Source organism: Pyricularia pennisetigena (genome assembly GCF_004337985.1).
Source record: "Pyricularia pennisetigena strain Br36 chromosome Unknown Pyricularia_pennisetigena_Br36_Scf_12, whole genome shotgun sequence".
Lineage (NCBI taxonomy): Eukaryota > Fungi > Ascomycota > Sordariomycetes > Magnaporthales > Pyriculariaceae > Pyricularia > Pyricularia pennisetigena.
Genome location: NW_021940924.1, coordinates 472,181 through 486,668, shown reverse-complemented (window position 1 = coordinate 486,668; position 14,488 = coordinate 472,181). Strand labels below are relative to the sequence as shown.

Sequence of the window (14,488 nt, the reverse complement as noted above, 5' to 3'; positions counted from 1 at the left end):
ATCGCCTTGGCGTTCCCTGCGTCTGCACCGTATGCTCTTCAGGGTGCCTGTAAACTATTCGCCGCCAACCCTGCTCAGGAGCATCAGCCCAGACCTTTACTGACTGCAAAGGTTGACAGGGAGCAACTAACTGGTGCAGCCATGTATCCGTTCCGGAATCAAATCTCGTCAGTCTGTTACAAACGGGACTCTATGGCATATCTGTCGGATAATCTCTCCTGACAGGGCCTGGGTGAAGCAGCAAACCCAGCCACTACGAGATCTCAAAGTCCCTTTGCAATCCTGTTCTCAGATAATGAAAGACTGCGGGATGGTTCGACAAGGCCCCCTGACAAGAAACATGTGCGTCAAGGCAGCGGAACTTCTGGTTTCGTTGTACAAATAAAAGGTTGGAAGCCACCTGGGATACGATCTATTTCCTATCCTGACAGGAACAGCTCCTCCCCAAACTTCAGCTTTCGAACTCGTGTACTCCAATTCCTATCCTTCTACCGACTTCAATCTAGGAACTACTTTTCGTCCTTTGAACTACCCAAAAAATTGTTAGCATGGAGAACCCCGTTACAGTTTCGAGCCCTCTTTTCAGGCCTACAGACAGCGATCGCCGAGGTCTGGTGGTAGTCGTTGCTATTTTTTTCATCGTTCTTATAATCATCAGTATTGGAATACAAATACTCATCCGCCGCCGAGGAGCATCACAGTCCTTCGATTGGTTACTATATATTGGCGCCGTATTGATGCTGGCTCACTCTGCCTGCTACGCGTACTCAGTAAGCTTCGGCTTAGGTTTGCCCAAGGAAGACGAGGATACCGACGTCAACGCTGTACACAAGGTAACAATGTCACAAGTCCCGAAGAAAAGAAGAAAGAGGCCAATAAATGTGCTAACTTTCGCTATCAACTTTCCGAATGCAGATAATCTACACGACCTCGGCTCTAGGCATCTCAGCAGTCTTCTGTGCCAAACTATATATGTGTATCCTGATCAAGCGCATAAACGATTACGGCTACATGTTTATGGCAACACGAGCGCTGGCAGGCCTTGTCGTCACGGCATTTGTCTCAGGCTTCTTGTGTGCGATTTTCCAATGCGCCCTACCCGAGCCCTGGGTGGCCGAAAGCAAGTCGCAATGCGTTGCTGCCGCAAGGATTTATCTCTACAACGGCGTCATGAATGTGACAACAGACGTCTTTTTGGTCATCCTTTCCATTGCTATGGTTTGGCACGTCCAGCTACCACAAGGGAAGAACAAAGGCCTGATCATCGCGCTCTTCGGCTTCAGAATTCTGTAGGAAACAATCCCAATTTTGCAGCTAAGGCACTCTACTCTATGGTCAGCTAGGTACCTGTGCTAACTTGTTTCGCAAATTCAAAGCTGCCCTATTGCCGCGATCCCTAGCCTCCTTTCCACTGAGCATTTATACAGCGAAAATGACTTCACCTGGCTCGCGGTACAGCCCGTTATTTGGCAGCTGGTTTCTTATAGCCTATCCATAATAGCGGCCTGCATCCCCAGCCTCAAGTATATATTTGATAGTTTCGGCGGCTTCACTTTGGCGGTGGAACCGCCGTATGCATTGACCAAAGTTGGAACCAGCGGCTTCGAACCAACTGCTATCGACAGCGGGGGCAGCAGCAATCATATTGCTACCTTCGGCAGCACTGGAGCTAAGGGCGGCGACGGAGGCCTTTGGCTCGCCCGATCCCAGTCTGGTGTGCAGAGCGGGAGTGTGCATGACATCCGGGATTACGATGGCGCCAATGGCGACGCAACGGATTCGTCTGCGCACAGCTTCAAGAGACCGACGACGGCGTACAATTTAGTATAAAGTAATCAGGTCGCATGTTACGTTTTCTCTTTGTCACCGGGCAGACGAGTCCACAGCTGCGTCGTCCGTTAAGGAGACCCATTTTCGTATAGTTGAAAAGTTCACTGGGCATACCAACACGGAACCCAGAGCATGCAACTGATTACAGGTGATGCTATCATGGGCGTGGCACACCGCCAAGGCAACAATTGCAAGAATGCAGGCTGCAGCAAGTAGCGACAATGTGTTCGGCCTCAACGATCGCGGCGAAACCTGAACCTTTTTCTGGACATGCTGGCGTACAAGGATCCTGAGCTCAGAAAACAAGTCTGTCTTTCTCATGGAGCGCTAATTTTTTGAGTCCCCCTCTACGGAACGTTCACATCTTACCAGCATGGTACTGGGCATTTAGTTGTTCGACGAGTAACCAATTGCGCATGTGCCGAAGGCGGAAGGTACGGCATGGGCAACTGAAAATAAAAGTCATGTAACTTGCTTTGATAAAATATTTAACGTACCGGTTTCAAAGGGACAAGCCGTACGCTCACGCAATTCTGGTGACCGCCGTGGGCTGGAAACTGGCAAACCCAGGTATGCCATTTTTTTTAGTTGGGCATGACCTTGCGAGCAACGGTGAGATTGCCACCAATTAACCAGAGTGATATCTTTAGCTTTCCGTAGTACCCCTAGCTTTTCCAACGTGTCACCAGCTGCGGATCGCGTTAACCAGGAATTGACAGCCGAATTTGAGCGCGCCACAGGCTAATTGTGGAGCATTGACCCTCGGCCCCTCAACCCTCACTAGTTCAGGGTACAGTACAGTACATATGTATGTATGTACGAAACGGGAGGCCCGCCCCTTGCCAACTGTGGCTCCCTCACGCCGCCAAAATCAATGAGACCGCGAAACATTTTGGACCACCTAAAATTACCTAACGTACCTACTCCTACATAATAACGAGCAGTTTCAAGCGCTTTTGCTGTCTCATTGATTCTGACGTGGGGGAGTGTGGGCAATCCTTGTCGCCCACCCAAAATCACAAGCCCAACTAAGTGGTACCTCCCGTTTCACAGAAGTCCTCTTCATTGGTTAAGCAGAATAGGAGCAGTGCATAGCTTACTGTGTACTACGTATGGACTAACGCAATTGCAATTGGCATACCAGCAGGGGTCAGTCTTCAATCCACTTGGGAGAGGATCTCGTACTGATATGGACTAGCGCTGGCCTACTAGAAGTACTGTACCGTAGTATGTACTATGGTTCCTACCCTAAAATTGCGCATGCCTGTTAGGTACTTTTTCTAGAGGTTTCCATAACATTATACGGTTTTAGGTAACAGTAAAAAATAAATAGTCGAAGGTACCTTCTATTTTCCAGCATACTTTTCTATCTGATTTTCCCACAGGCCCTGGTCAGTACGCAACAGGAGAGCGCTTATTTACCCCTATCACGAAGTAGTATTGCTTTTGTTGGCTCTCCAGGGTAGTCCCGCAGCTAACTCCACGACTGGCGCCAACATGAGAATTTTGTCGGCAGTATCCTAGTCGCCCAAAATTAGCCAGGGGTCTGAGGGGCTGAGGGGACCATTCTCCACTGTTAGATTTTCGGTTGGCGCACTCGAATTTGACAGCCGCCAATCCCTGGCCAACGCGACCCATCACTAGATCACCCCCACACTTTCCTTAAAGGCCCCAGCTGCCTTCTCCATCTCGGCGAAATCGCCAGTAGCCATTAGCCGTCCTCTCCGGGTTCCATCCGTACTGTTCCGGGATAGGCTCGTTATCAAGAACGTCGACAACCAGCTTGCCGATACTTGGGAGGTCTTTAGCGCGATTGAAAGATCCACCCACCGCCGTAACCACATTCGCCAGATCGGGGTGTCGGGCAATAAGTGGATCCTGGGTGTCGGTGATACCATCCCTAGAAAAGATATTAGTTGGTTGCCATTGCCTGAGCTTGAAGACTAACTAACCAAATAGACCTGATAGAACTGATCCGTGCTCCCCGTAGGCCAGGGAGGTATTCTCTTGCCCACTCAATCACGTTGGCCATATGTTGCTGGGCAAGTGCACTTCCGGAGAGATCCTCGACTTTCGAAACGGATGAGTTACCCTTATTGGTGAAAGGGTTTACCCAGGTAAGCTTTGCAGTGGCTCCTCCCGTCGTAGGTGGAAGAAATTCGGCCGTGCCCTTTTGGTGTGTAACAATTGGCTTCCCCTGGAAGTTTTCGATTTGCTCTTGGGTCATTTCGAGCGGAAACACGAAAATGCCGGTCGCAACCGGAGTTCTCCACGTCGGGGGGAAGGAGATGCTGGATTCCTGCAGAAGCTGGGCAAACCATGGGCCAACAGCCAATGAATGTTACACGAAAGGCTCCTGTTGCAGGAGATATACACGTGACACTAGATTAGTCATGTCTTAGTCAGCTGTAGAGAGCAGGATAAAAGGGCTCCTCTACGCTCTATTGGTTAGAGCGCTTTCCACCTTAATACATGGCTCTCCTACCATTAGACACAGTGCAGGATGGTCAGGAAAGCTGCAGCAAGTACCCGTGGGCAAAAAACTTAAAACCGCTGCCCCAGCACCTGCAACTTTGTCAGTCGATCTTGGTGTTTTTTTATCCCTCTACAACCCTGGTCTCAAAAAAAAAATCACGACCAACGAAATGCCACTGTCAACGACGGCGCAACTGGTCCGCAGTCGCGTCGAAACCATCACACACACCTGCCATTCAATCGTCTATTTTTATAAAACAGAACCAACCACCGTATGGAAATCAGACTCTATATGGATTGACGGCGAACAGTACGGAAAACTCACAACAGCAGAAAATACCAGTGCGGACCTTTCCCGTGAACATACCATTTATCAAGCCCTCGGCAACCATCCACACATTACACAATGTTTCGGTCTTGAAAAAGACAAAACGGGCGACGCTATTGCGCTTCGTATCGAACGCGCGAAGTGTGACCTGCGGGGCTTCATCGAAGCAAGCATACGACCATCCACCAAGCAACGCCTAGCTATGGCATCTGCTCTGGTCGAGGGCGTCCAGTATCTTCACTCCTGCAAGGTCTTTTGGGGCGATCTCTCCACCCGAAACACCCTTGTTTTTGACAAAATGAACCTCAAGCTTTGCGACTTTGCGAGTGCTGCACTTGAAGGCGTATACCCAGAATTTGGGCATCATACGTATGAAGTGCGTTATTGGCCGGCTTTGCCCCAGGACGATATTGAGCAACTAAGTATGTACCAAAAAGAATTGTTCGCTTTAGGCTCGGCGATATATGAAATTACCGAATGGGAAAAACCGTACGCCAAGGTCGACGACAATGACATCGATCAAGTTCTCCATAGTGGCCAGAGGCCCACGATTTCGGACTGGAATTGTGCACGGGATATTATTATGCGTTGCTGGGATTTTGAGTATAGTTCAGTACGTATTGTCGCAGAAGATCTGGCTTCGCTTCTCAAAGATTTAAGGACTACATAATATTCAGGTTTAAGCATGAATCCCCGATTCACCATTGATACATTCTGCAGTTTTTTCAACCCCATCGAGTGCCTAGTTTTGACATTAGCAGCATATCCCCGTAGTGATTAGACAAGATTAATAGTACCCGGGAGATCGGATACATACCTTCCCCAACTTAACATAGCGGGCAAGGTACAGAGGAGCGGGTGGAGCCAAACCGGATGGAAGATCGGTTTAGATTGGGGCAGCTCTTTGTCATTGCCAAATCATGGTCGCATCGTTCCTCAATGGGATATTCTGTGATTTCTTTCTTGTGTTTGGGATCCTTAGTGCATTTTGAGTATGTGATTGTCTGAGTATAGTAGCCGCACATCTTTACAATACAAAATGCTGGTATGGTATGGACTTCTGTGATGCAAAAGTTGAGAGGAAGCATGGAACCGCGAAGAAGGGGCGCTCCATGGTTGTGAGGGCGGGAGCAGCTTGCTTTATCAGATTCTTATGTGTTCATAGTACATAGAAAACTTCCAAGTGTGACGATACGTCAGCAATTGAAAAGAAGATTATGCAAAGTTTCCCGGAACCTAGCGATGAGCCTGTCTGCACACACAGAGAAAGCCAATGGGGATAATTACCGTTGCGTCTGCATGGATGTTGAGATAATCGCCAATAGAAGCGGCTCCGGCCTGAGTAAATAAATGTGACGTGAAGGTGATTTCTAACCCAGCCTGACAGCGACTGGGGCGAGGGTATGGGTAGAAAAGGATGAACACACACTCTGGTGTGACGCACGACATCATAAGCGCGAGCTGCCCTCACACATAGCGGGGAACTGTGCATGTTCGGTCATACTAGGCTGCTGTTCGGTGGCTTGGCCGGCGGGAAGAGCAGTAGCTGCGCTTGTGTCATAGCCTAGCCAACCCCGCTTGGTTAAGCAGCCTTGTTTCCCACCCTCCTGCTGCAAGAATGTGCGTGTCTCCATTCGGTTCACAATTGTTAACTTGCCGGCATTCGATCACACAATTCAACGCCACTGGATGTTGTGTGAACCTATCCCCAAAGAGGGTCTTGATGTACAGCATGGCTGGCAACGACACTTGAGGTCATAGTTTCCTGATCTACCTAGTCCGAAGCCGCATCAGCCAGACGCGAGGCCCAATAAATGTCCTATCAAAAAGCCATACTCTAAACCGCGTAGCCCAAGCCTTCTCTCGCAGTCTACAAGCCTCAGTCGACCTTTCGTGTGGTGGAAGAATGGCCTAGTGAGCATTGCATTTCATCAGGAGTATCTTAACCTCGCCAGCCAAGGCTCCTGCTAGAAATTATCACTGTCGGAGAAGCCGTTGCCGGCGACAACACCAGTCAAATGATGGTCACTGTTTGTTCAGGGGCAGACATGCGAGTGGGTAGATTGCGTGTGGAGCGACGTGACCTCAAAACACGTAGCAGAGTCTTCAACAGATTCCTGAGATCACGTAGACAGTCATACTTAGCTAGTCAGGGGATGCATTAGAATACCGATTTTGTTGAAATTTCACCTTCAAGTCGGTGCTGCTCAGGGCTTAGTCTAAGGCTTACTTGCTGGCCGGTAATTGTGTTTTCGGTGTCATGATTTTCTTGAGAGTATGAATGTGGGATGCGGAAGTTCTGAAAGATCTGATCTTCCATGGTGATGTTTGTGGTGTTGGAAGGGTTGACAGATTTTCTTTGTTCTGCGAATATAGAAGAATCGATGGGATCAAGACAAAAGGAAGTAGCGAGCAAGAAGCTTTAATAGAAGGGGAGTGAAGGCCTGCCAGAGAAGAAAGTAGGCAACCAGGCTACCAATGTATGTTTACGCATCTTTGGCTTGTAAGCTCCCTCGTTGATGTAACGGTGACGCGATGTCTGGGCATGGGTAAGTGGGCTGAGGTAAGCAGAGCATCCCCGAATAGGCACAACGACCCGGCTAGCTTCAGCAATACGACCATACCCGTATGCCAAAAGATCCGCCTGTGACCGCAGATGCACCCATTAGGAGGCCTCCATGATGAATTGTGGCTGCTACAATCATGTAAAGTAGCGAGTTATCAACAACATAGGGAGCTCGCCGCGTAATCTCCTACCCCCAACAGGCCACTGTCTGTGAGGCATTTGAGCCATTTGCGTCTGTGAACAAAAGTGAGATCGATTGGACTTGTTGGCCCTCGGTTTTGAGCAGGGAGGTTCAAACAGGTATGACGAAAAGTCGGTGGTAAAGTTGATTCTGGTCAGGGGTGCGTTTTGTGACGGGCTCGTTCCTATTGGCATTTACCTCCACGGAGCCTTTAGGGGTGGCTTCGGCGTAGCATTCCGGCACTTACCTGGGGTATTTTTGAGTGGATCTGCATCTTAAAATATTCCCTGCCCTAACCGTTTCCAAATATGTACAGGTTGGCAGGAGGAGGATATGCAGCCTCTCAGGGGTATTGCCACTTGTTACCTTTGGGCACTGGGATTATATGCAACGAAAGATATCTTTCAAAGGAATCCAAGCCTTGCCCAGCCGCGTTGGCGAACCATGCCAAACAAAGGCAAACACCAACGAACAAATCTGGCCTGGGCGGTTCCATGGCCCGGTCTTGGCTCTCGCGGCTGATTGGGCTCTAAAAAGTCCCAGGAAAGGCCGGATATGTTCCCCGGTGTTTATCCTCAGCCTCCGTGTGCAAGCGAGGTGCCCAGGCACTATAGCTCCTTCTTTTCTTAATAACTCCCCAATATATACTTGCAGCAAACACAATTCATCACGGAGGCCTCCTTATGAGTGCATTTGCGGTCACTGTCATGTACCACAGTCAGAATTCAATGAGGTTGTCAATGCTAAAAGTTTAAATGTTATACCTTTGAAGCACATTAGAGTTGCGAACTTGCACAGGTCACTGTCTGTGAGGCATCTCATCCATTTTGCGTATGTGATCAGGAGGCTCAAACATGTATGACGAAGATTGAGGGTGAAGCTAATGCTCAAAGGAGGCAGTTCCGCTGGTAGCCCTCGCCCGTCAGCTCCTGCTCGAAGCGCACGTCTCGCGGCTTCGGTCAGGCGTTGGGCGGCGATTTGACCACCTCGCGGTACCGAGAGACGGGCCGCTATGAAGACATCTCCTCGGGTGCACTCTTGGTTTTGCGCTGGCTTACCGCTACTATTACTGCTGTCTCGAGCTTTTTGACCTTTCCATGATGGCTCCTGATTATCAGAGGGGTCTTGGTCGGTCGAGCGTTTAGGCTTGAGTTTAGGCTGGGTTAGTGGGTGGTTGCCTTTATTTCCCGTGGTTCGCCAACGCGGTTTGGCGGTGTTCTTTCGAAAGGTATCGTGGCGCTGGGGTATGGAATTGGGTTAAAATCGATTTGGGTCGGACTCGTTCCTATTGGCCTTTCCTTCCACCGAGCCTTTTGAAAGGGTAACTTGGGGTAGCATTCAGGCAGTTAGCTAGGAAACATCGGAGAGCAACAAGTCTGTCTATCCTGTATTTGCTACTTGATCCACTTCATCAACTTGACCACAGACCCCTAATCCATGGTGTCAAGATCGAAATGCGGCAAATGTACACGATCGACAGAGATTTTGATCTTGTTTTCGAAAAGCTAAGTTTAACAAAGTTCTCAAAATATAATAAGTTTTTCCAAACTGAATGCATTCCATTTTAGGGACTAGCGGTTGCACGCGCAACCTTCACTAAAATCGACGACATTTTTGTAAAGCCTGTTCTAAACTCATTGCCATTTTTTTGAACCCGCCGCTCGTTAATAAGACATAGTAGGCTGCCATCGCCTCGCAGCCTAAGTTTGTCACCATGTTCTTGGCTCAGGATATCCTAATCCGGAGGCGCCCACCGGCCGATCGCCACATACAGTACACCCCGGAGACGACTCTGCAACCCTACCTTTGTTGACATTGAACAACTCACTCCTGCGGTGTTACCACTCGAGCTGCCAGACTTACTTGGATCTGGTCGACCAGCCATTGCCGGGTGACCCAGGACAAACGGCACAAATCAGACTAAGGGTGGGCTCGAGGCGCCTTCGCTCGCAAGCCAATTTGGAAGAGCTGGCAGCATCTGCAGCCGACAACCCCCTTTACCCCGACCGGGAGATCAAGAGATTGTATGATTCAGCCAAACTGCAGTTTTGGCCGCCCAGCCATTGGGCAGATAACAGCCAAAATTCACGAGACCTCTCCGATATCTTGAGCACCAAAACGCACAAAGGGGACTTCTCTGGCATGTGGGACGAAAGGTCCATTTGCTATTCACCATTGGACTCGAGAAACATAAATAAACGACTACCCAACGCAAATCTTTTCTTAATCCCTTTTCCCACACAAACACAAAAGTCAGTGACAAAGAACATCCTATATTATTGTATCTGCAGAAATCAAAACCAGCCCTGATTCCTCAACGCACGTTCATACACGCTCGCTTTCAAGGCGCTCCAAAATAACCTATATTGAGCCACCTCGCACTCGCCCACAAGCCATGTCCGCCATGTCGTCCTTTCGCCAGGCCCTTATCATACTGGTCACCTTCGCGATCACCATTGGAAACGCGGCGCCAATAGAATCCAATGCCCTATTCAAACGAGAAGGCCCAGAGTACGATCAGATGCGAGCGGCCATTATTACGGAGCTTTACCCAACCATTATCGAGACCCATATTATATTCGCTTGTTTCGCTTTATCGCTCGCCTCTGGGGCCATTTACCTTGTTGGCTCAATCGTTATCGGCTAGTTTCACTAACAAGCCGGGCCGAGCCCGGCGTTAAATAATAATAATAATACTACTACTACTACTACTACTACTACTACTACTACTACTACTACTACTACTACTACTACTACTACTACTACTACTACTACTACTACAAAAACAGATGTGGATTTTGAGCGCATCCTCTTGCCCTTCGACTCGGCTGGCAATCGATCAGGCGCGTTGCCGGCAGTTGTTTGCGATCTGTAATGTGAGAATTTTCCGTGAGACATATGGTTCTGATCTGCAAAGATGTCGATATAAGAGCTTGAGCTTGGTCAGGTTAAGTGCAAATCATAAGCTAGGTCAAAAAAGATACGTCTAGCAACTTGTTCAGGCACATGAGTCACATATCGCACATTTCTATCATTTCGCGCTAGTAGACTTTCCATGGTAGGAAATGTCCCCAAAAATGGTTCCAAATTGCGCAGTTCAGGTTTCGGCCCACTGTTAAACTTCTGTTTGCCTCTAAATTTTTTCCTTTTGACTGCAATCGTAGTAGCAGCCGTTTCCGATTCCAATTTCAGGTGGCATGCGCCTGACTTTTATGCGCAATAACTCAATGGAACGAAATCCTGCAGGCTAACAAATGCATGTGCGCAGGTATTGGATAAGACATAACCTGAACGAGATTTGGGCCCCAGCTTTACTTGGCAGCTCACGGGTACTTCTCATGATTTGGCAAGATTGATGGTAGCTGCTAGGTGGTAGGTTGACGATAACAATGCTTTGTGTAGGATTGACAGTAAACAATTCTTTGTTTTGATTACGCCATGACTCTTAGTCAGCGGGCTGGTCCGGCGTTTACCCGATGACTATGAGCAGGGTTCAGGGTGATTCATGCCTCTAGCCCGGACTCTGGACGCGGCTCCACCAAATCTACCACGGGCGGCCTGGAAATGGTTATATCCCTGTTGTGGACGTAAAGCTGTGAGCCAGATCTGGCACACTCGTGACTAAGCATAGGTCACATGAATAGTCACGAGTGAGTGACTCACCCATGAGATCTTTCGGGTATACTATGTATTTCTGAGCCGCCTCCAATCATTGCGGATGAACACTAGAACATGCAGGCTTTCGGGCATGGCCTTTTGTCGGAGTCCGCAAGGCCACGAGGACACTACACCGTAGAAGCAAGTCAACCTGGCCGGGGTTCCTGTTGTCCTTGCCGAACGCCCTCCTGAAAGGCCAAGAAACTGGGATATGCATTCACTTCGTCACTCATAAATACCTCGTACACGTAGGTACAGCCACCCGGATACTGTTTCCGCTGCTCCCGACCGGAGGTAGACGTACAAGGTAAATTCATCAAGAATGGAGCTGGCGATCCAAGCGACTGCGGCTAAGTTATCAGATTGACTAGATATGCTTGCAGAAGGCACCGCGAGTAATGCAGTTGCAACAATGAGGTCAAGCAACCGTGCGAAGGCTACGCGATGATGGGGTCGAGGTGTTGCATCACTCCATGTGCCGACATAAGACGCTGACAATCTCGAGAAGATAGGACTTCCAGAAAAGCTGTCTTAGAAAGACACGTGTAGCAGTCCGAGTTGTGAGCCTTGCCAATCGCTGCACGACAGGCATGTCGTAATTAAAACAAGAATACTCTGTTCTTGGTGGCACGACTTTTAGGTACGGTGTGCCCTGTCACGTAAGAATTATGCCCTCCTGGTGATATACATAGTATTGCTTTTGTTGGGCCGGTGCAGAAACGCCGCTTGAGTGATCCATAGGCGGAGATGGGTACTGCTGGCCAGGCCATGAATCAGATGACGCTCCAAGTCCTGGCGTATTAAGTTGAGCGGAGGCCATTTGCAATTTTTCGAACTGGGTTTTTGCGGCTGAAATTTTGTAATAAGTAATGCTTTGTACCGAGGACGGGTGCGAGGAGAAGCAGTACGCCAGGATCAATCAAGGACCTGTTGCCCTTTGAACCCGATTCCGACTTCGAGGACAACAGCGACAGCGAGATACAGCAAAGCGTGAAGACTGCGGGCTCCCCGAGAGAGAGAGAGAGAGAGAGTGGTAGCAAGGAGTACACCCCATTTTATGGGATATGAATCTACTGTTTTGTTGGGGAGGAATTCAAATGCAAAGTTGACGAGACGCACAAATGCGCGACTGGGTTATGAACCCAATCCGCGAGGCTATCTCTCTGCAGACNTGCGAGGACTTCTCTCGCGTACCTCCCCAGATCAAGCCATGCCTTTGAGGCTTTGTCGGCAGAGCGGTTGCTCTTGAGCTCTCCAGGCACAAGGATATGCGACCAGTGACATTTTGAATCTTTTCCGGCCTCAGGGTCATCGACCAAGCCGATGTCCAGCTTCCGCTCTCCTGTTGAACCCTGAATCGGCTTATTAGGCCGTGCCAGTGGTCTTCGTCGGCGTGTTGGGGTCGGCCTATAGGTCTCTGTAAATGCGTCCAACTTTGGGATTATATCGTCAAACCATGCCAGTACGTCGCTTTCCTTTGCATCTGACGGCCATCCGCGCCACCCTTCGCTGCCAAAAAGTGGATCGTCGCCTTCGGTGCACTTCTTCAAGACGGCCTCAGAAGCTGCATGCAGGCCTGCCACGCGCCTGAAAAAAGCCTCGCGGGCGCCAGGAAGCCCAACATAGAGAGGACCAAGCTCCAACCTGAGGACCCTGTCCACATCTTGACGGTATTCCGAGGAGTTGGCGAAACTGCCAGTGTTGTGTAGCCATGGGGTTTGCTGGAAGGAAGATAGTACAGATGGCACCAGGCGGGGAGGAGGGGTGGACTTGGCGACGGCCCGGTAGACTTGATCCCAGATCAGGGCATCGTTTGGATCATCGGCGAGGGCTGCACGCAGGAGGGGCTTGATACGGTCGAGGTCGAAGTCGTCGGAAGCAACGGCCGAATTGAGTCTTGCAATGTCGCCGAGGACGTTTTTGCCTGTGCCGCTGGAGCGGAGCAGACGAGAGGCGGGAAGGATCTGTAGCGTCGAAAGAAGGAGGAGGACAACGGTTTGGAGATCTGAGTCAAGGTTAGAGGGGCGTACTAAAGCGAGGCCGGCAGGTCTTTCTACCTTCTTGGTCAAGTTGGCCCACCGCGTCAGGGGTGCGCGGCACCTCCTTCTCGTCGCAGATCGAATAGAATGATGCGTGAAAGACAGCAAGGCCGGTTCCGATAGGGTTATCTCTAATGATCTCTGACTGAGATCGATCTGTCATGGTGGACTTGATAACGGCGCGGTAGACTTGATCCAGATCAGGGCAACGGCTGTATGCATGAAAGGCTCGGCGCGGTTGAAGGCGAAATGTTCGGAGAGCGAGGGTTCAAGTCGTAGAAGGCCTCAAAGGATACCACGACCTTTCCTATCAGATAGCAGGTCGGCAGCGGGAAGGTTTTGCGTCGTGCTTAGAAAGCCGTGAATGACTTCCCGAGTTCTTGCGTGTCAATTGAGGAGCACGTTTAACGGCGCCTGGATTTGCTATTCCTTGTCAAATTGTCCTGCGTCCGCATTGCGTGGGGCCTTTTTATCTTCGCGGATCGAATTGAACGAGACACGGACCCTTTCCAATAATAATCGCTCGCCTGGGTCTATCTGCCATGGCGGATTGGGTGCTGAGATGGAAGGACCGTCGGACACGACCGAGGTAAAATCGAAATTGTGGTTGCTGCCAGCCATCCAAATGCACGTGCTGATAGTCTTATCAGTGGGTGGGCCCTTCCAATGCCTTCTCATCCTCCTCCTTGGGCTACTGGCCTGGCAGGGCGCTAGGACCACTGCTCTGTAAGACGCCCACTGACTGCTGCGTTAGGGTTTTAATTCGCGGTTTTATTTAATTTTTCAGCTTGTTTGCTAGGTTGTTTTTATACAAATGTCGGAAAATAAAACAGATATTAACCGGAAGAAAAAACCAGAAAAAAACAAAGAAAAACAAAGAGAAAATTCCAAAATTGGAATATATTGGGTTGGCCCTCTTTCGGGGGTCAATCTTTATTGGCAAGGCTCTCGGCTATATGCTAACGTATCAACTGATGGTCTTCGGCGTCACCGAGCCAAGAAACCGAGGAAATATGTGCTCTACCATGCTTTGTCTAATGTTGCATGCCCTGATTTCTTTTCCATATTGCCATAAGCCAATCCGAACACAGTATTACTTGCTGGCTAAGTCACGCTTTCTTGGTGGATTACTTGACTTATAATGATTGGTTTTTTGCTTGAATCGGATTTACGCTCAGCAGCAACGGTACGAAGGGTTCGAAAACACTTGGAGGCCTCAATATGCTCGCACAAAACTATCATTCGAAGAAGGGACCGGCATGACTGGACTGAAAATTGCAAATGGCCTCCGCTCAACTTAATACGCCAGGACTTGGAGCGTCATCTGATTCATGGCCTGGCCAGCAGTACCCATCTCCGCCTATGGATCACTCAAGCGGCGTTTCTGCACCGGCCCAACAAAAGCAATACTA

General features: G+C 49.5%; 5 protein-coding genes across 5 annotated transcripts; 2 read left to right on the top strand and 3 right to left on the bottom strand.

Moving 5' to 3' along the window:
* Positions 1–548: 548 nt before the first annotated feature.
* Positions 549–1,830, top strand: PpBr36_11008 (uncharacterized protein; the record flags this gene model as incomplete). Its single annotated transcript, XM_029898114.1, has 3 exons — positions 549–833; positions 916–1,289; positions 1,377–1,830. 3 exons carry the CDS (start codon positions 549–551, stop codon positions 1,828–1,830), a joined length of 1,113 nt encoding a protein of 370 aa, XP_029743597.1.
* Positions 1,831–3,492: 1,662 nt separating this feature from the next.
* Positions 3,493–4,057, bottom strand: PpBr36_11007 (uncharacterized protein; the record flags this gene model as incomplete). Its single annotated transcript, XM_029898113.1, has 2 exons — positions 3,493–3,730; positions 3,783–4,057. 2 exons carry the CDS (start codon positions 4,055–4,057, stop codon positions 3,493–3,495), a joined length of 513 nt encoding a protein of 170 aa, XP_029743601.1.
* A 418-nt stretch (positions 4,058–4,475) lies between these two features.
* PpBr36_11006 (uncharacterized protein) lies at positions 4,476–5,916 on the top strand (the record flags this gene model as incomplete). The annotated part of the gene is made up of 2 exons (XM_029898112.1): positions 4,476–5,246; positions 5,806–5,916. The coding sequence occupies 2 exons, from the start codon at positions 4,476–4,478 to the stop codon at positions 5,914–5,916; spliced, it is 882 nt and encodes a 293-aa protein (XP_029743600.1).
* Positions 5,917–8,006: 2,090 nt separating this feature from the next.
* PpBr36_11005 (uncharacterized protein) lies at positions 8,007–8,418 on the bottom strand (the record flags this gene model as incomplete). Its single annotated transcript, XM_029898111.1, has 2 exons — positions 8,007–8,082; positions 8,184–8,418. Coding segments are annotated over 2 exons (270 nt in total), but the record flags the coding sequence as incomplete, so codon positions are not given.
* Positions 8,419–10,883: 2,465 nt separating this feature from the next.
* PpBr36_11004 (uncharacterized protein) lies at positions 10,884–13,239 on the bottom strand (the record flags this gene model as incomplete). Its single annotated transcript, XM_029898110.1, has 3 exons — positions 10,884–10,956; positions 12,232–13,042; positions 13,095–13,239. The coding sequence occupies 3 exons, from the start codon at positions 13,237–13,239 to the stop codon at positions 10,884–10,886; spliced, it is 1,029 nt and encodes a 342-aa protein (XP_029743599.1).
* Between the last annotated feature and the right edge of the window lie 1,249 nt (positions 13,240–14,488).